The sequence below is a fragment of the Falco rusticolus genome, chromosome 6 (genome assembly GCF_015220075.1).
Source record: "Falco rusticolus isolate bFalRus1 chromosome 6, bFalRus1.pri, whole genome shotgun sequence".
NCBI classification, from domain to species: domain Eukaryota; kingdom Metazoa; phylum Chordata; class Aves; order Falconiformes; family Falconidae; genus Falco; species Falco rusticolus.
The window spans coordinates 48,452,373-48,472,986 of NC_051192.1; the positions used below are offsets into that span (position 1 = coordinate 48,452,373).

Here is a 20,614-nt window from a genome sequence, read left to right on the forward strand (position 1 = left end):
CCAGCTCTCCCAAGAGCCAGCCACACGTTAGTTTCTTCAGACCTGCCCATGTAAATACTCCCGAGTACCAGCCAGCTCCGGTGAAGCAAAGCCCAATTGCTCCATCACATGTGAGCAGGTTGCAAAGGATCTGGATTAGTGTGTAATTGCTCAGAGGTGAAGGGTCAGATGTGGGAGAGAAAGGACATGTGGATAAAGGCAGGGATGCAATTCCAGAAGCATGCAAAAAGACTGGCTCTTTATCAAAGAAAAGCAAAACTCTTTTGAAGTAGTTCCCCAATGGGGTTAAGAGAAACTTGCTTTATGTTTAAGACCTATTCACTCTTCTCTGAGTGAGAAACCTACTATAACAAATGAAATTCATACACGTGTACAGGAATTCCGAATTTCAGATTCAATAAAATTATGCACTTAACTGGATGACAAACTTCAAAGCTTGGTAGTAAAAGAAAAAAAAAAAAACAAACCACCAACCAACAACAATACATTTCACACTCTCTGGGTTATGCAAATAGAAGTAACACCTTAATGGAAGTAATAAAAAGGAAGATTATTATTTCTGAAACATTAAAACAACATTAACATCACAGAAAGAACAAGTGGTATGAACAAGGTGAAACACAAAAGTGGTATGAACAAGGTGAAACACAACTACAAAAGAGAAATCACAGGTGATCTGCTAAAGACTCTGTAGTCTTCACATGACTTGCCTTTGAATCTTAGTGTGGTATGCTACAAACTAGGTGTGGGCAGAAACTGGGAATGCATTTAGAAAGTACTAACTCAATTTTAGATCGTTTTCTACACAAGTAAAAAAAAAAAAAAAAAAAAAAAAAAAGGTTTACTCCCAACATTCTGCATTCTTAACTATCACAAGTAACTTGAGTACTTCTGCCAGTCTTACCTGCATTGAACAAGGCAAAATTAAGAACACAACAATTGACAAAGCCTGCTAGAAGCTGGAACATCTCACTCTGTTTTGCAGATGCACTCTGAGTTAACACCTGATCAATTTCAAGTTCACCACACACTGCCATTCTCCACATGGTCTTACTGTGGCAAGAGGTCAGAGAACCTTAACTGAATACATATTAGCCCTAAATCAGGCTTTCACCAAGGTTTCTCCCTCCACCTAAACTCAGAAAGGCAGCACAGTGAGTCTGGAATACTCTGTGATTTCTTTAGTTCATTAGCAGGCATTTTTCTTAATGCTACTCAAGTTAATAGCAATGTGAATTTGCAGCAATACACAGCTGTACTCACTGGGCAAAAGTTGGTTGATTAAACTGGCCAAGTAGGGACAGCTAGTACTTTTGCCTTCAAAGACAGGCAGGGAGGAGGATATGACACACAAGATGTTCAAAAAGTCAGCGAGCGTCTGGCTGCTTTGTAATTGCCAAACACTTGTGATGCTTAACAATGTTATCATGCCTGCAATTTAGTCAGATTCCATTTCCAACCTACACAGGTCTTTTAAGTTGCTCCGCTTCAACATATCATCTTTAACCACTGTAATATGAATACAGTTGAAAACCTTGAACTGCTTAATATTAAGCAGCTATTCTAAGGTTTTTCTACAGCTGGTTGTTCGTTCCCAAAAACTAAATCACAAAACCACTTATTTTAAGAAACACCACAAACGTTTCATCCAGAACAATATAAAAAGTTTAACTCACATAACAGGGGTTAGATCTTCGTATTTGAAGATCTCTAATTTAAGTTAATGTTATCGCCTACCACGTCTGATTTTCCACACTACTGCTGTATTAAGGCTACTCTTTAACAGTCAGAGTATTTTGTTAATCAGAACATACAGGCAAAGCAGCAGTACAAAAAAGGACATATGTTTTTTAGCTGCAAAGGAGTAAGGAAATTGGAAACAGTAGTAATGATGTATGGAAGGCCACACAAACTCATGCACACTGCTGGCTGAAGCATCACAGAGCAAGCTGCAATATACTGTTTATATTTCAGATTGTCCCCAGCTGACACATACGACCAACCTGTGGCAGCAGCAGGATCATTTACAAAACCCAAGTATGCACAAAGCCTACCACATCAAAGTGGCAAGGGAAGAATTCCTGCAACTGCATGCATGTCTGTGAGCTGGTGTAGCAGGACCAAATGCATTTTGAACGTCACGGTACCTACCTACCTGCCACTTGCTCAAACAGCACAAGTAGTATTATCACTGTCCAGTAAGTCTGGAAATGAAAATTCACATTTGAAGGATAGCTCAAGTGGCCAGAAGCTCCAGTCTTCCCTTTTTTATACAGTTATTTTACTAAATATTCCTATTATCCCCCTCAAAGTTACACAGCCCAGCTAATGAGGGCTCTCAAAGTGTTAAAAAGGCAGTATGGACCAGAATACTGCTTCCTAGCTTTATCCTTCAGCATCTTTTCAGTCCAACTATGAACTGGCATGACTGGCTTCACAAGAAGACTTTTGCAGACTACTGTTTATTCAGAAACAGAACTCCCAAATTTTGTAGATGACAAGTGAAAACTGAGTGAAAGGAAACAGCATAAGGAAAGAATCACCAGAGTGTCAAAGAGGACTTCTAAGGAGGCTAGGAAAAGAAATATGTGATGATTTTTACTCTCAAAAGAATTAGCATGACTGAGAGCTGACTTAGCAACCTATTATGCCAGTTTGAATCTTGGTGTGTTTAATTACAACCTTCTGCATTCAAAAGCCTTGTCTCCAGTCCTGCAGAGATAAGTATACAATGAAAAAAACACAACAACTTTCCAAAAACTAACCAAATAAAAGCTCAGAACGTTTAGTCTGGTCTACAACATTGTAGAGTCACATTGTTCCACTCTTTCTGTTCATAGCACAACACTTCACTATTATTCCTCAAGTCTTTACATGGCTGCAAAAACCAACAGCAATGAAGGGCAACTACCAGCCTTCTCGCCCTTCAAATGCAAAATGTAATTTGGGCTCAGTAAGGGAGCTGGAGAAGATAACCCAGAACTCCAGCTGCCAAGCTGTACTACCTGCACCTCCTAGACATGAACATTACGGAAAAAAATCAGATCTTCCAGAAAATAATTATTTCTCTTTTTTATTCTCTGCCTTTAGCAGAGTGGAAAAAGCCATACAAGAAAGCAGTATGCGAGGACACTCAATTCTTGGGAGATGAAGAGTTGCAAAAAATGAAGAGCGAGCAAGGATGAAACGCAGGTATCTGTATTTATCGTATCATCTCCAACTCTATGACACAAGTTCATCAACTGGATCGTGTAAATCTCCAAACCACAGGACAGCAGAAAGGAATATGGGGAGGGGGGAAGATTGAGACAGAAAACAGGTATCAGTTAAGACACAGAAACAGAGTTAAGAGATAAACACAGAAGTGTCCTATTATAGTAACACCAGGAAGGAGCGAATGAAACAAGAGCCTGAGAAATGGAAGATATCACAGAACATCAAAGAAGTATTTAAGCATGACAGAAAAGGAGGAAAGGTGAAGGTCACACACAGAAAACACGCCACACTATTAGCAATATCATACTTGTGCAAAGTTAAAAACGCACCACACTTTACCTATACCAGGGAGTTTCCCCCACAAAACAAACATTTATTTGACAGGGTAAGTTACCATTTCAGAGCTTTGTTTTAACTCTTCCTTAACTATACATGTGATTTGTTTCTTGCAAAGGCGAAGGTTCAATAATTCACTTATGTTCCCATGAGAACACGACAGGAGAATGAATGCACAAAGACAGAGAAACCAGAAAAAAGCTTCCATGTTTTACTAGGCATGCGAGAGCACTCCTCCACCACAAAGCAGTCAATAATAAAACAAAGTCAATCAGAGAGGATCAGCTGCCTCAAAAGTCTTCAAGAGCTACTGTACACCAGTAAAGCGTTTCCCACAACAATTGTTGCTTTGTAGGCTGCCTGGAACTTCTAACTCCAGCATCAACTTTGCTCTGTTCCCACAAACTACACTATGAAAAATAAGATGGCTACAGATTTATTCATAGTGCTACAGCAGATTTTTAACTGAACTGGGAGCAGCGGCTGCGCAGGGCTGCACGCTAAACTACCGAACTGATGAAAAACACTTATTTGTCTGAATTCCTCCAGAAACTGGTAATTTGTGTACACACTCATGTTTGGTTCTGGTGGGGTTTGGGTGGCTTTTTTTTGTTTGTTCCCTCCTCCAAATGGCTAGAATGAATATTTTTTAGGCTAGCCAAACAGTCTCCTATCTTACAGATTAAGAGCACCTTAACACTGTCAAAACAACAGCTAATTATTTACCTGCGATGACTCTGCTGTGCGTAATGTTCAAGGATATTTGCTAGGACAATGCTATTAGAACATGTACCTTTTGCCGCTGTGACCCGAGTCACCCTTTATCGCTCTGGAAAGTGATAGTTTCAAGGCATGCAGTTTTGTGCAAGCTGCAGAGGGGATGGGAGACAGGGTACTGTGCAGGAATATAGAACGCCATTCCAGGACGTCAGGAAAAGAGGCTATAAAACATCCACTGCTTCTGCTTATACTGGCTGTAAACCAGCCTCACCGCTCCTGCAGGCTACTTCAGTTGATGCCATTAAAAACAAGAGTCATGTTTACACTCAGAGCAGCAGAACATTGCACTTGCTTAGCAGCCGATCAGGAGTGTTTCCAAGATGCTGCAAATATTTAATGCAAGTCTGCTTGCCTCAACATGGGTTTCGTTTGTTGGTTTTAGAGCCACACGCCATAAAGGAAGGTACAAGGAAACACTGTCAGCCAAACCTTGCTCCCACAAGCATTAGCATATTGGCTAAATAGTATTTTGAATTATTTTCAGATATACTTAAGTTTGTTTCAGACCAAGAGTCCATTTTTAGCATGCGGACATTTTTGGACTTTTAAACTCATGCTTTTGCTGAGGGTTGACTGCACGTCTGCCAAGAAAAGCCAGCTTCTCACACAAATAAAGAAACAATACTATTTGAAGATATAACTTAAATAAGCAGGCTTTTTTGTTCCCATTGCAGGAGGGTGGCAAGGATTTGGGAATGAAGGAGTGAAGTTGAGCCTGGGAAGAAGCTGAGAGGTATGAAGAAGGTGGTTTAGTTTACGTCTTTGTTTCTCACTATCCTATTCTATTTCAATAGGACATAAATTAAATTAATCCCCACCCCATCAAGTCTGCTTTCAACACAATTGAAATTGGCAAGTGATATCCCTGTTCTTATCTCAGCCCACGAGCTTTTTCCACCTTATCTTCTCCCCCTGGCCAGTTGCAGGGGGAGTGAGAGGAGTAGCTGTGTGGGCACCTGGCAGCTACCAAAGTCAATCCACCACAGGGGCTGAACACCAAACCTGTTTTGTAGAGTCAATAAAGATGATATTAACTGCAATAAGGCACACTTACTGCAAGTTATGCAGAAAAATCTTTCCCCTTAGCTCAGGGAACAACGTCAGGTAAGATAGCAAACTAGTTTAGCTGGCCATAAAATAATTCCAGCTCAACTCCTGAGGGCAAACTCTTGAAGCTATTTTTATTGGTAAAAAAAAAAAATAAAATATCCACACACCAAAAAAAAAAAACAAAACCCAAACAACCACACACAACAAACAAGCAAACCATCAAATACATAAAAAACCAAACCAGAGAAACAATGGATGCTCTACATACAAGGAAAGCGTATTATGGTATTGTACACTATCAGTCATAAATCATTTCATTCAGAAACAACACTTGAAACAGCACTGTTTTCTGATATTAATTCATTGCCAAAATGAAGTATCTCAGAAGGATAACATATCTTGCATTGTCAGCAATATCTTGGTTTCTCTTTCAATTCCAAAGCCAATAAAATTACTTGGTTAAAAGAAGCGCTTTTTTTTTCTCCCGTAGTCACCGACAGATAAATTACTCAAAACCGAAAGCACCTGCAATAGAAGGCTGCCGCGGTACATCGAAGTGGGAATAACAGACTGTTTGATTATTTTCAAGAACATACCATTTGACTATATTAAAGGCAAGAACGAAACTACATCAGAATTAACTAAAAAACCATGAGGTACTCTGCAATTGGTTTAATCCTGTCTAGGTACCAGCACTTGCAATTCTTGCTGCTAACTAACTTTTGTATAATTAGTTCTGTCCACAGGTCAAAAACAGAAAGGATAAAATACCTGCTTCCATTTAAGTGCCCAGCATATTTACTGCTCGCTTACTACAGCAAAGTACAGTATCAAATGATGACTTACTGATAGTGAAGTTAATCAACAACACTTTATCTCATTTTTATTAGAGATGTGAGCATGATCATTGTGGGAGTCTCTACATGCATTCAATACTACTAAACATAAGGTCGAGGCATGTCCTCACAAGAACTTTATCTGTGTAACCCACACTTGGAACCTTTTTAAGCTACTGGAGTTACCGCCTGCAGATTAGATAAGAAATGCTTGATTGAGATTTCATGGCAACAGATACAGGAATGATGGTGAGACATCAGGTGACAGCATTTTCTGCCTTTCTTGTACATAGTGATAAGAATCCCAGTGTATAACCTTCAGGCTCAAATTGTCACCAGCAAGCTGAAGCGTAGAACTTGTTCACTGAACAGAAAGCTACCACATGATTTAGCAACAAATTATTCTGTCAAAAAAATATAATGCAAGACAGATTATAAAAAATTAGAGAAAAGAAAGTGAATGCTATTTATATAGATTGGTTTTCAAATACTCAGTTCCAAGTTTGTATTTATTTCAGCAACAAAAAAGATCATAATCATATTTATTTGCTTTCTGCATTATAAGTGGTGAAAATAGCAACTAACTTTTTTAGAAAGGGGCGTGCCTGACGAATTTGACAAAAAAACATGCAGACTGTATGTATAAGAGAGAAAATAGCTTTAGAGGGGACCTATTGTTCTACCTTCAGAAAGTATCAGCTTTACTATCTCTTTGCTACCTTAAAAGCAGCAGTGAAAATAAACGTTTTCCTATATATAAAAAGACTCGGGTCACACAGGCTAAGTAAATATTGATTTTACTATAGCTGAGCTGGGAGCAGAAGTTAATTTCAATGGTTTGCACACAGTGTTTTATGAATTGCTTTAAAAATATTTTGCATTACAAGGTATTAAAACCAGCTAAGAACCTTTTAAAATAATCTGAAGCTTAAAATGATTGAGCTGTACAATTCTAGCAAGGGGAAAATATAGCTGAGAGAAAAAGAAGCTATATTAAAGGCTCCACACCACCAGCTCAGAAAGCCCAGCAGGATGCTCTCTTACAACCCGAGGCAGGCAGTCCTGAAGCCTTGGTGCTGGGGGACAGCTCAGGACCCGCAAAAGCACTGGGCTGTAACCAGTCACTAGCACAAGAGGGTCAAGCAGGGACAGGAGCTCCCAGGTCACCACACATTATTTCTTTAAAAAAAGTAGCCTTATAGCTAAAAACCTTGATGCACGCCTTTTAGCCAGTTTACCAGCACAAAGGGAAATGCGTGATCTTTGACATGGTCAACATTGTCACAGTTCCAGTATCAGCCCAGCCCTCTTTGCATCCCAGGCATACAACTGAATATTGCACCTATATGCTGGAAGTTAGTATTTCTCTGGCTCTAATTTTGTGTTAATCGGACCCAGAACAGTTAAGCATGCCTGAACAATATTTTGTCTCAATAACGAGGAGATATTTCATAACAGCAGCATAAAATCCACACTGTAGTGAAATTTCACAAGACAGATAAAACAGATACGATTCTGCTTCCATCTGCACAAGCGACACTAACTGCTTTTTTAACTGTCAAACATCACAGAAAGCTGCCAGTACACACTGCTGCGTGCCAGGTCTGATGCAGGCAGACCCAAGGGGAAAGCTGCCGACTGTCCCCCCGCGCAGCACTGAAGCCAGCCACCACGTTTCTGAATTTCTGCGGCGACCCTTGAACCGTTTGTTTGCCGCTTTTCTAAACACTTAGCTAGAAACCCGTCTCAGTGTGTAACAAGTGTCACGACACAAGGCATCTCCTTTTCCCCTGCAGCACAAGCACACTTTTTACCCACCAGAAGGATCAGGCCGGGAACCACGGCAATTCACTTTCTCATTAGAGATTAGTAGATTAGAGCGGGCTCCACCCAGACTCCACACAAATTAGGTCACATAGGCAGGCCATGCCGCTGCCAATTCCTGCCCTATTCATCAGGGACGAGGGCAGGAAGCATATGGAACCCTCCAGTTAAGGGTCAGAACATTTTAGCGAAAACATAAAAGTGAACCAGCAGCAGATTATTCACCGGCCAGAGGGAACGTGGTTTCTCCACACGGTAGAAGTGAGTCACGGGCGCCGCTCAGTCCGGCGCAGTGCGGAGGGGCACAGTCTGCTCCCAGCCACAAAACGCTCCCCGACAGTTTGCAAACGGGACTGTACTACAGGACAACAGAAGACTATTTTCTACTTTCTCAGCATGCATGTGCATTTAATAGTTTATTATACATAGGAAGAGTTTTAAAAAAAAATATAAAGTCCTTCAGAACCTGAAAATCAGTTTGTGTGAAGACCCAAAAGTTCTTCAAATTATCATACATAATACAATAGTAATTCTATGTAATCTGTTCTTACCCATTTCATCTACAACAATGCTGTATTTCAGAACACATCCTTCATCACCTGCTGCCAAAAAGGAAGCATACCTTTTTCACGTGTTTAAAAAGCCAGAGCTGTTTCAAATCAAACAAACCTGATGCCCAGCACAGCTCTACTAAGCAAACCAACCAACCCAGGGCTTACAGCAACGTGAACAATGCAATAAATATTTTTACTATCGTAACAGCCTATGGGCTCATGATTGAATAATTTCAAGCTGCATATATCTTGTGGGAACACAAATAAATTCCTTCCCACCCAGAAGGAAGCTTTTCATTTGTAGGCTAGTGTTCCTGGGATTTCCAGAGGTAGGCTATCAGAGCCAGAAGGGGAGACTCAAAATGATAACAGAAGCTAAATGCAGAGTTTCAAAAGAAATGCTGCAAAACTACCAGGAACTATTGCAAAATGCCTCAGTCATGTAATTGCCATTATTTCCTACTGCTATAAAAAAAAAAATAACACTTTTAATCACTGGGGTGGAAGCTGCACAATAATTAGCTCACACAAAATGTAAATTGATCTCTTTTAAATACAGTTGTCAACAGAAGAAAAAGCTAACGTAATAATATTTAGTGGCATATTGTTAAAATGCTAACAGATTGTTCAATTATTGCAGAGTGCTTTATTGGCTTTAAGAGTTGACCTTTTATAGAAACAGTGCCACAGGGCAACCTCTTCCGGAAGGTTTTGCAGTACTGGCATCTTTTTCTACCTCCTTAATATAGGGTAAGAATCCTCCCCTCAAATGACAGGGTGACATACATCTGGGTAATGAGGCAATCGAGGTAGGAAAAAAAAAATTAAAAATATTCACATCAAATACTGCTACACCAGTAAGGTATGCATATGTAAATACAAAATAGCCCCGTAGCTTTCCTGGAACAGTTTCAGAAGTTTTCCTGCAAGAGTATAAACCATCTCCCATGCCATGGAACAGCAATGAAGAGAGCCCATTTGTTTGAACAGGTGAAGAAAGTAAGAGATCCCTTGTTTTTCCCTCTTCCAGAAAAAGAGCCAGCTTTGGTTCCAGTTAGACACCACACTGCCTACCAGTGCCACCACGCTGCCAGCATCCATCCCCGACCTGAACTTAAAAGGTTATTAAGAGAGGTGAGACATTTATAAAGACGACATCCCACTAGATGAGCTAAATTGCTGTTTTGTAAGTTTTAGGCTATAAACATAGCCTAAAAACAAAGATTGCTCTGACTAGAGGTGCTCATGTTGTTTAGGCTTCAGAGGACAGAAGAGTCTTCCCCATTTTGTTTTCACCTAAACCAATTAATTTACATTCATATACTTCTATCATATATGAGCTCCGACCTCCTCCTTTCTTCCAGCCCCCACCAGTCCTCACAACAAGCAGTTGACCAACAAAACTGAAGTTGCATCTCTGCTGGCAGCACAATGTTTACAGGCTGAGAATCACCTCTAAGCCTTCCAGCCAGCATGCACGGGCTTCCTACGCTTCTCAAAAGCCTCCCTGATATTTACATTCTGGATTTGTGTGAAAAGCAATGGACATGAAGAACAAACAATTATGCACACATATAGCCCTCCCAGTTTTTCCACCCATTTTTTTTCCTGCTTGAACATTTGCAGTACTGCATCAACAAAAATTCTGTCCCCTCAGTCTTCCCCCCGCAAATTTAATTTCCTCTACCTTCAGTTTTTCTTTCATTTTCCCTCTTGTGCCTCTAACCTGCTACCTTTTTTTCAGATCTTTTGCTCTCCTCTTCTCTGTGCATTTCCAACACCAGCCCTTCTGAGTGTCCAAAGCCACAGTCCCTCACAGCCTCCAAATACATAGTACAAAAAAAAGCGAGCAGATTACAGTGCATTTGAGACAGTCACTCTCCTGGGAAGCAAATTGAGTGTCCTACACTTTATGAAGACTTAGGAAGGAATTCCCTGGGAAAATTCTGCTGTTTGATTAAGAAAAATTATAATTGCAATATACCAGCCATGATAAGCACACTTTTAAAAACGGGGGGTTCTCAGCTCACAGGGAGTTAAACAGGCCTTAAGGAACAGTCACTAAGCACACTCTGCTCAATCACACCAAGCACCTGAGCAATAAAGTAGCTGCTACTCAACTAGACAATTTATATCTTAGCCTCGTCCCAGTTAGGACAGGCACCATCAGAGAAATCATCCATAGACATGCAAACATCACCAAATATTACCTACACACACTGGCACTTACACATTAAAAACACCTGAAGGACTGAAACAGAAAATCTCAGAGAGATCGACCCCTTTATTATCCCATAGATGAACATTTTAGAGGTTTCACAACTCAAGTGTTCATCAGTTAATTGAATGGCTGATTATAACACTTGCCCCAAGTTTATACTCTTCTAAAAATACAATGATAAAGAAGAAAAAAAAAAAAATCAATATATAGTCCTCAAACTCACACAGAGCCAGAACAAACATTTTCCCTGAACAATGGCCCAGGCTGAAAACCAAGGAAACTGATTTTCTCCTACCTCTAACTTTCCAAGAGTGATCAACTGCAGCTGTACCTCTTAGCAGGCTGAACACATGCAGATTTTGAAGAACACCAGATCTCTCCGACCTATAATTTAGCAAGCTCTCCAGAGTCAGTTAAAAGCAACTTCACTCACATTACTGAGTCTTCTCGACATTTTTGTCAGTTCAGACAGGGCCATAAAGGAAAAGTTCCTGCTCTTAACTAAACTGGCATATATCCAAATCCACCTCATTGTTCTAGAAGCAAACATACATGAGATCAGAGTCCCAGCCCATCATTTTATTCTTAAGTTAGCCATTATGCTGCTACATCTTAAGAGGATTTTTGTTTCTCTTTTTAAAAATCCATATTCAGACTCCAGCTTTATCCACCAAAAAACCCACATCAAACAAGTCAAATGGACCAAATTCTCTATTGATCAGCAGGTTCTGCATCCACGACTCCACAAAATAATCAGCCTCCATCTGCCAATTACTGTATCTAAACAGGATACTCATAGGTACTAGAAAACCTCAAATTGCCTTTTCTGTGCCAATCTGTATTATTTGGTCCTGGTCACAAAACAGCAGAAGAGTCGATCCATAAGATGTCAATTGGAACTGGTAAGAAAGGATGGCAGAAAGAAAATACCCCCAATTTCTTCTCCTCCAAAGCACCCCTCCCCAAAACATATTCTTTCCAAGTTACAGAAAATATTGCTCCCTAGAGATACCACCAAAATGGAAAAAAGTGTGAGGGGTGAAGGCACTGCTATAAATACATATATTAAATAGTCCCAGAAGACGCAGTAAGAAGAACTGTACAGAATCCAAACGTAACTAAACACTGAAACCACTGTAACAATACATAGTTTAAGAAAATTGGGGGCATTAAAGATTGTCAGATGGAACAGCAATAAGCTTACGCCATGAAAAAGTAAACACGTTATAGGTGAAAAGGAAGCCTACGACACAAGCACTACCAAGAGGATCTTGCGACCGCAGGTACAGTGCAGCCAGAGCTCGCACAGCGCTTGCAATGGAGCAGTGCCACAGAAAACAGCCTTTCCCCGGACTGTTTCCTGCCATGCCTCCACAACCTGCTCCTGTTAAGAGTCAGAAAACTCAAATAGAGTTCAGAAAATCAGCTTGCATCAGATGTAGAAGATAAACACAGACCAACATGACTGCATCCTTTTATCCACCACAGTCTTGAAAACCTAGGTAAGCATGCACTCACCCGGCGAGGGGTAACAGGTCTGCGTGTCGGCATCCTGAGGTGCAGCAACCTTGTACTTTTTCCACACAGCTTTTCTGGCTGTGTGAACGCTCATGATCAAGCTCACTCTTTGAAAAACAGGAAAGTGAAGATGCAGAGGAAGTACACGCTAGTACCCACGCAAGAACTGCATGCCGGGATTCGAGGGGGAGGGAAGCACTGGTTTTCCTCAGAGGGTTCAACACATTCAGCCACATGGTGACTGACAAAACCAACCATTCAGGAAACAAAGTTTTTGAAAGACTGCACACGAACAAGTAACAGGCTTCAAGCTAACTGAGATGATTTTTCTCTTTAAAAACAGATGGATATGCTGCTTTGCTACACCTTATGAAAACAGCTTTCAAAGCACTGGCAAGGTGAATTCTACATACAAAAACCAGGAAAGGCAGCAATTCTCCTTTTCTGTTCAGATCAACCTCTCTGGTCAAATATCATACTAATTTTAAAAATCCTACAGATATTTAGCATTTACTTTGGAAAAAGCTTGCAAGTATTGGCACAACACTTTTTCCATACATTTGGTAGAACTTGAAATCAGAACAATTGTGCAAGGTGAGCATCCAAACATTTTAATGGCCTTTCAAAAGAGCACAAAAAACGTTAACACAAGATTTTAGCATGAATAGGAATCTCTACAATTTTAAATCTTCAGGTCAAAAAATTATGGACTCTGATTAGGCATGGGATTACTGCACAGCGGAAATGGCAAACAAGATGGACCACAGCCCAGCAAAGCAGAAGGTTAATAACGCAAGGCTATGTTAGCATCAGAGTTATTTTACAAGCAGGCCTTTAAACTGGGTTTACCGCTGATACAGAAGGCAAATCCAGTCCCTCGACCTTCAACATCCTGTTGCCAACTTTATAATCAAATTGGGAGGACTCCAAATTCTGTAGTTATGAGAGATGTGCAATTCCAGATTACACGCTTTCGGATACTGAACTGTACAGAATTCCAGTAGTCACAAAAAAATAACACAAGAGGAGATTAACTGTAACACAGAAGTACAAGCACTACAACCAGAAAGGAACTATGCACAGGAGAATTGGTTTTAAAAGCAGAAAGATGTTATTTGTCTGTCTCATTGTTATTATGCTCTCAGAGAACTATTCTAAACACAGCTCTGATCTCTTCATTAATATGCAGTTGGGACAATTTACTGTGCCACATACCAGACAGACACTATTGGGGCAGGGGGCAGGGTGGGGGGGAAATCAAGGGGAGGGAGGGGGGCAAGAATTTGTCTTGCTTTGTTTTGGGTTGGTTGGGGTTTTTTTCCCTGATTTTAAGAATTCCTCAAAAGTTGAAGTCTGAAAGACGCACACAAAAGGAGTTTTGTTTCTTTGAATAAAGACAACCGTACATTCAGGGGCCTAAATCAGACATTTCTATCCAAACATTTCTGTCGACCACACAAACAAGAGTGAAGTGGAAAGGTAATTAAGTTTTAAAGCTAAAATTCCTATTTTAGAAACAACCAACCAGGACATATTTTACCATAGCAAACACAAATGTAAACCTTACTGTGCCAAGCACTTCACAAAGACAAACCAAAAAGACACTGCCAGCTGTACCAGGTGTAAGATGACAGCGGGCGGCCATGCAGGTACACCAGAACAGCACCCAGAACCCCCATTTTTTCCAAGTCTTGATGAGACCGGTCTGCATTCCCTAAGAGCGCTCTCCTACTGATCCAATTCCCCATCTCTCCTCGGGCCCTGCCACCCCAAGGTAAGGCGCGTATATAAACAAATTAAGACTCCGTCGGACACTTGCCAAGCCTGAAGGGTATGTGCAAGTCTCAGGAGCTGGCTATGGTTTGTTACAACACTCCTGGGTTTCCCACCGCTCGATAAAAGGGTGTGGGGGGAGTGAGAGCAGTTAAGGGAAACACCAGCCTCTGAGCCGCCGCTCTTCAACATGAAGATGCTAGAGGGTCTGAGGGAAGCTGCTTGTTCCCCAGACATTCTCCAGAGAACCCTAGCTCTCAAGCTCTGCCTGCCATCAGCAACTACCTCAGGTACATTAGAGAAACAACTTTTATCTAACAGCAAATTTTACTTTGAAAATCCAGCATTTCAATAAGGATAGATACTGAGAGTATTTATTAACTTAAAAAGGGGGAGTTGTGTTGTTGTGTGGGTTTGTGTTTTGTTTTTTAATTTAAATATAGCGTATCTCATGCCTAAATAGGGATAGAATTATTAGTATCATGTAGGATACTAAACCAATAGGGATGTAGAATTATTAGTATCATATCAGAACCTGTCTGCAAAGAACTTAGCTTTAGGATGGCAGGAATTTTTTATTTATTTCTTAAGCTAAACTTTTAAAAGTGAAGCTATGGCCTCTGCCAAAATCTGAAGTACTAGGTGTGAAATCCATGCGTTAACCACAAAAGCTGATAAGCAACAGAGAAATGGAAGCTTTTGGGGAAAGTAATCTTCAAAGAAGGCATAGGAAGAGTATTTGCTTTTTTTTTAAACAAACTCAAGAGCTCAACACACTAGCACACTCTCTACCCATAAACCACTTCATTTGTTAGGAGAAGATGGCCTTATTCCTACTACTACTGAATTCAATAGGCCATTTATTTAGCAGCTCTCTGACTGCAGTACGTGCTCTCTTTTATTCACTCTGGTGTTGACAGCAGTAATCAAATTTTGTACATACCACTGGCTCTATTATAGTTCAACAGCAGCTGGCTGGCTGCCTAGTCTTCTTATCATCATGTAAGATAAAAAATACCAGTCAAACAGACCAGCTGAAACTACAGTGGGAAGGCTGAAGTAGAGCGAAGTAGAAGTATAGTAAGTAAAAATGACATGGTTTTATGCTTGTCCACGTATTACAAAGCATGGAGAAGAACAAGGCTAGGCTCAACACATGACAAGCTGACTTTAACAGTTTTCAGAAGAATTGGAGCTTACATGGCAACTCAGTCCTCATAGAAGAGGAAGTCTGAATGCCACCCCTCATATCTGAGACAGAACCCATCCATAGCTCAGTCCATGCAGCAGGGAACGGGAAGATCAAAGAGTGTAGAGGTGGAAGAAAAAAAACTAAAAAAAGGGGAGGAAAAACCACAGAGAACTGTATCCATTCATTTGGAGGTGAGCTCATAAATACTTAAGATCACTTCTCTATCACAGCACCAACACGTATGAAGTCAGCACCAGGTCTAAAGTAAAATTAAAGTTCACAGAAGCAAACAACAATGGGACTGGAGGGCAACATCCTTTAATTATAAAAATCCCCTGTATGCAAGGCAATCTAGAATGGGATTGGTTTCCATTTCTTCTTTGCCTTCTGGGAGCCTTCCAAGAGCCTTGAATGCCTTGACCCTGAGAAGAGGAAACCGGCTTCTTTTTCACAGCCTCCCTCCTTCTAGCTTTGTTCCACATAGGCCTTGGTTAATCCTGCCCTGAACTTCCACTCTTCCAGACAAGTCTGCAGAGAAAGGCATGTTTTATGGATGAGAAAAAAAACAAACAACAACCTAGAGAATTTCTTATGGGATCAAAGCAAGGAGATACAGAATTCTGCCTTTGCTTTCCTTCTCCATCATGCACAAGCCAAGTGCCTTCTCCTTCCCGGAGGAGGAACACGCTTCTGCAGGGTTCCTGCACTACCTCTCCCTTTATAACACTGCTATATTGAGCTTCTGGATAAGCACTTCTCAGGCTGTGGGACATTAACACCACATAATTTTCTTCAGGATGTTTTATTTCACCACAACAACATGACAGGACTTTTTTTTTTTTTTCTTTCCACTGGCCCGACAAACATGTTTTGAATTAGCAGACCACGCAACTTGAGCAAGCAAATTAGAGAGCTTAGAGAGCAATGCTAAGGAGAAGGATGCTGAAAAGGCAACGACAGGAATTAAACCAAATGTAATGTTTCAAGTGTTTGTTAACCCCTACTTCCAGGAAAACCCACAGCAATAGCAGCTTCAGATGGATAACAAAGTTTTTAGCGTTTTATTTATTGGTTATTTAAACCTCCTTTCACACAGCAGGTTCATATCAGCAAAAAGTTTTCTCCTGGAAAAGGATCAGCAGTACAGTAATGGCCCCCGCTACTGTGGAAGAGGAACACAGTTTTGAGTATGGCAGCTGTTGGAGCACTGCCATACAGATAACATACAAATACTCCTAAGTGCTCACACACCAAACCCTTCCGGCATGCAGCGCCTCAGCCGCCCTGCGCTTGACACATGGTTCTTGTAAAACAGCATGTCTGTGGCTGCTGCAAATAACTGAGCCATCCTGCAAAAGAAATAACAGCAGCAACCGTAGATAACAAATTGTGACACCTTTCAAGAATCTCCACAGGTTTAGTTACTCTTTTTCAAAGTTCCTTTTTTATCTTTGGAGAGGGGGAAATCCCTTTTCCTTCTTGTACAGACACTAAAGGGAGTATTTTGAATGTAAATACTGAGAAAACCCATGGAGCACATTATCTTTCTGAAAGCTTTGTTTACATTACAGTCATATCTGTGAAACCCAACCACAACACACAACCAGCGCTCCCCTTTCACAAAATGTCCTGGGCCACCTGTTGCCAGCAGCCCAGAGGAGTGACAGCAGGTCTGCAGGAGATGTAGGAGCTTTCTGCATTCTGCTTCTCATTTCAGATGCTAAGCACACCTTCTGAAAGAAGGTTGCTGCCCATTTGTGGGCACCTTTATTAAACAAGTCCCAGTCAATGTGTGACAGATGCACAGCTCAACGCTTGTGTACTTGTATGCTGGGGTGTAACGTGTATTTCAGTGGAAGCCCTGTGCTGACCCCCAAGTGGCAGCACGCAAGCCCAAGCACAGGAGAGATGTGATGCCCCAGCTCCTCCAAGCAGCCACCCTTGTGGTTTACAGTTCTCAATACCATTTGCCCAGGCCGCAGGCATTGCCCTGCTGCAGTGGGACAGACTGGGGAACCTGGGCTCAGCCCACCAGGACAGGACACTGCCCTCAGCAGACCCTGCAGCATTACTAACTGCTGTAGGAAAAGGCACTCCTCCAAAACTCATCTTGTTCCTCTGTCCTCCACATGCCAGGCCATAATCCAAAGCTTGGGAAGCAATGACTTACTTAAGCATATGAATAAAAGTTTACTTGTACCTCTTCCTGTCACTCATACTGTAAGCATCGGTTTGTGCCTCCAAGAACAGAAATGTCCCAAAGCTTCCTTCTAAATTGCACAGGGATTCTTCCTTAGTAAGTGTCTTCTGATTCATTCCTTTCAAACTAGAAGATGTAGGAGGGAGGAACAGGAAACCTGTAGGACTTCATTTTTAGTTGCAGTTATGTTAATTTTGAGCACACTTGAGTAGGTATCCATTCTGGCTTCTGTTAGTTAAATGTACTTCTGCTAACAAACTCAGGCCAGGGTACACATCAATAAAAGAATAAGAATCATCCTGTCAACAGCAAAAGAGCAACCCAGAGTACTCCAAAGCCTGTAGGTCAATGTATTAAATACTCTGAGCTCCACAGGATACAGCTCCTACACGGAAGGAGTCTCTTCCTCCCTGTCCACCAACTACAGCAGCAAAGTACTAACCACCTTCTAACTTTAGGTACCACAACATGGGATGAAGGAGGAGCTAAAAGCTCTAAATGCAGCCTACCTATACATACATATATACACACACAGACACACTATATATACACAGTCTGAACAGCAACAGACCTTACTAAGCCAACAGGAGCAGCCAACCCTCACAGCTTTCCCCACACAGACCAAGCAGGGCTGTGCGGAGGCGTTGGGGTTTGCCTCAGGCTGGGCAGGCAGGAAGGACAGCACACAAGGAAGCCTGGAGAGCAGCAAGAGCAGGTCTGGAGCAAGCACAAAGCCCTCTGCTTGCCAAAGCCTTCAGACCTTCGCTGAGAACACCTCTACCAGCTAGTGCTGCAACTACAGCCTTCATCCTGAAAACTAAAACCCTCATTTCCTACCACTGGGGGAGAAGGAGGGGAGATAAACACAGTTAAACTTCTCACAGGTGCATTTTGACAGCAGCACAGTCAGAGCCATGACTGAGGCATTAGCAGTTAGCAGAGTGCCACCAACAACGGCCGCTCCAAACATCTGGAAGTTTTTCATGTCCTGGGACAGTGCGCGAGTGATCAGATAGCACCCTCTAAGACGTTAACTCTCCAACTGTACCATTTACAGCGCGCTATTTGTGTACTGCCACTTGGCTGTCACAAGTATACTTATTTATTACCAGTCTTCTCAAAATTAGCATTCAGTTTCTCCCACCCAGAGCCAGTCTACTTCCCATTTTATACATCCTTTTCCAAAATTAAAAGCTATAGAGGGCAAAGGGAGGGACAGCACTGTGCACAGCTGCTCTGACTTCTGCGGGAACTGTTAATGGTGGCCTTTGGACTTCCCACAGTCACCATGCTGAGGATGGGGAGGTTTGCTTCCCAGGAAAAGAAGGATCTGCAAACAGTCTGCATTACAAGCCCCGAGTCTCTCCATTCCTTCCTTGAACAGGAAGAGTACTATAGAGAGCTCCCCAAGCTAAACAGGCTGCCTTTTCCTAGACCAGAAAGTTAGAAGTCAGTAAGAAACCGTCAGAGGCACCCTGAAATTAAGGGGGAGGGAGGAGGAACTCTGTTCCCTGTAGTTATTGTAGCTGACTGTGGGCAGCTCAGAGACAGCCTTCCTGCAAGCAGCTTCTGATCCATTAGCACATCCAACAAATACATATGAGAAATTTGACTCCTTTGTGCTGACTGGAGTTAGTCCTTTAAGACTAAATACAGCATTTACAGAGAGAGGACAGTTACACACCCAACTCATCTACAGCTGAACTTTCCATTCCTCAGAGGATACACCTGTCTCCTGCCAAGAACCTAAGGCAAGCATCCCTTTTTCTGAAACAGCAGCGCTGTTATCAGAGTGGGGGGGGGGAAGGAAAAAAAAAAAAAACCACCACACACCAACAAACCAAAAAAACCCACACCTAAAGATGCCTACTCAGCTCGGCAGGGGAAAGCTGTACTGGGTGTGCAGGACCTGGCTCAGCACCACAGCAGAGCCTGGGTGCACGTACCCAGCCCAGTGTCCTGGAGTAGCACCACAGCCCCTGGGGCCACACACTGTCCAGCCTGAGGAGGGTGGGTGCTGCACCATTCCCTCTGCTGTGCCCAGCCAGAGTCACACCTCAAAGGTTTTCAAACTACAGAAAACCCATCTTAAAATTACCTACTCTGCTGCCACAGTATGAGGCTTTACTTTCATGAAAGACACCTTTACAAAAAGAAAAAACCCACCCAAAAACAACGCCCCACAAAACACACTCCAGGGAAATCCTCTTTAAAGCCTCCAGCTAACTGCAGACTTACTATACCTCCTGTTAATTTGTCCCAACAGTTAAGTTGCACTCACTATTAAGAGCTTACACACTGATTCACAACCTTTAGCAACTGATCTGCTTTCAACAGCTACAAATTGCAAATCATTGTGTGTTTGTTTAAAGCTGCCAAGACTGCAACCAGGCCAGAGAGTATATTTCAAAAGATAATCCAATATTAGATGTTTTGGTAGGTATAACACTTTACAAAGACTGTATTAAAAAAAAAAAAATCGTTGCATTGCAGTTGTCAGATACTAAAAGTGCATCATTAAAACTATTGTTAAAATTAATGGTCTTCTTTCTCTCCTCCCTCACCAATTAGCACAGCAAGAAAAAGATTGAAGTAAAACCATGTCTTTTGTTAAACACTGAATCTACCAGAACCTGCAAAATAACAGGTTATTAAAATCGTCTGAGGCTGAGGTCAGTTTACAGAGGACCATCACACAGCAGCTATAGCAACATCAAGCCACCACACTGCACTGCCAACTAGCAATGGGAAACAGATAAGAACAAAGAGCAAAGTAACAAACAGCATCAACCTGCTTTCTTAGGGCCTCAGAAACAGAATTAAAGCTCTCGGAGGGAGGGCTCTTCAGTTTAACACAGCATTTCTGTGTATCAAGGGACTAGGGGAAGGAGAAGACCAGAAAGGAGACAAAGCACACAGCACAACTGAACCATTACCTAGAGGAAGAAAAAACCCACACAACTAAACACACAAAAAAGCCCCAAGCCTCTCTAAAGGTAACCATACACACGCACTCATAAGCAGAGATCCAACAGCAGCGGAAAGATATGTGCACATCCTTTCCCAAATAAAGCGTACCCTCTCGAGCCACCTGCTCAGGTTCTCAAGGAGAGG

At 41.7% G+C, this 20,614-nt stretch overlaps 1 protein-coding gene across 5 annotated transcripts in view; it reads right to left on the bottom strand.

The window, feature by feature from the left end:
* The window catches only part of UTRN (utrophin), a 413,274-nt gene that overhangs the window by 339,056 nt on the left and 53,604 nt on the right, over positions 1 to 20,614 (bottom strand). For 3 of the 5 annotated variants that reach the window (XM_037392249.1, XM_037392253.1, XM_037392247.1), the window contains exon 1: positions 12,336 to 12,441. The exons of the other annotated variants lie outside the window; for them this stretch is intronic. In XM_037392249.1, coding sequence (XP_037248146.1) covers positions 12,336 to 12,429 — 94 coding nt within the window. In that variant the 5' untranslated portion in view covers positions 12,430 to 12,441. Of the gene's footprint in view, positions 1 to 12,335; positions 12,442 to 20,614 lie in introns of those variants that run through there. 5 annotated transcript variants of the gene reach the window in all.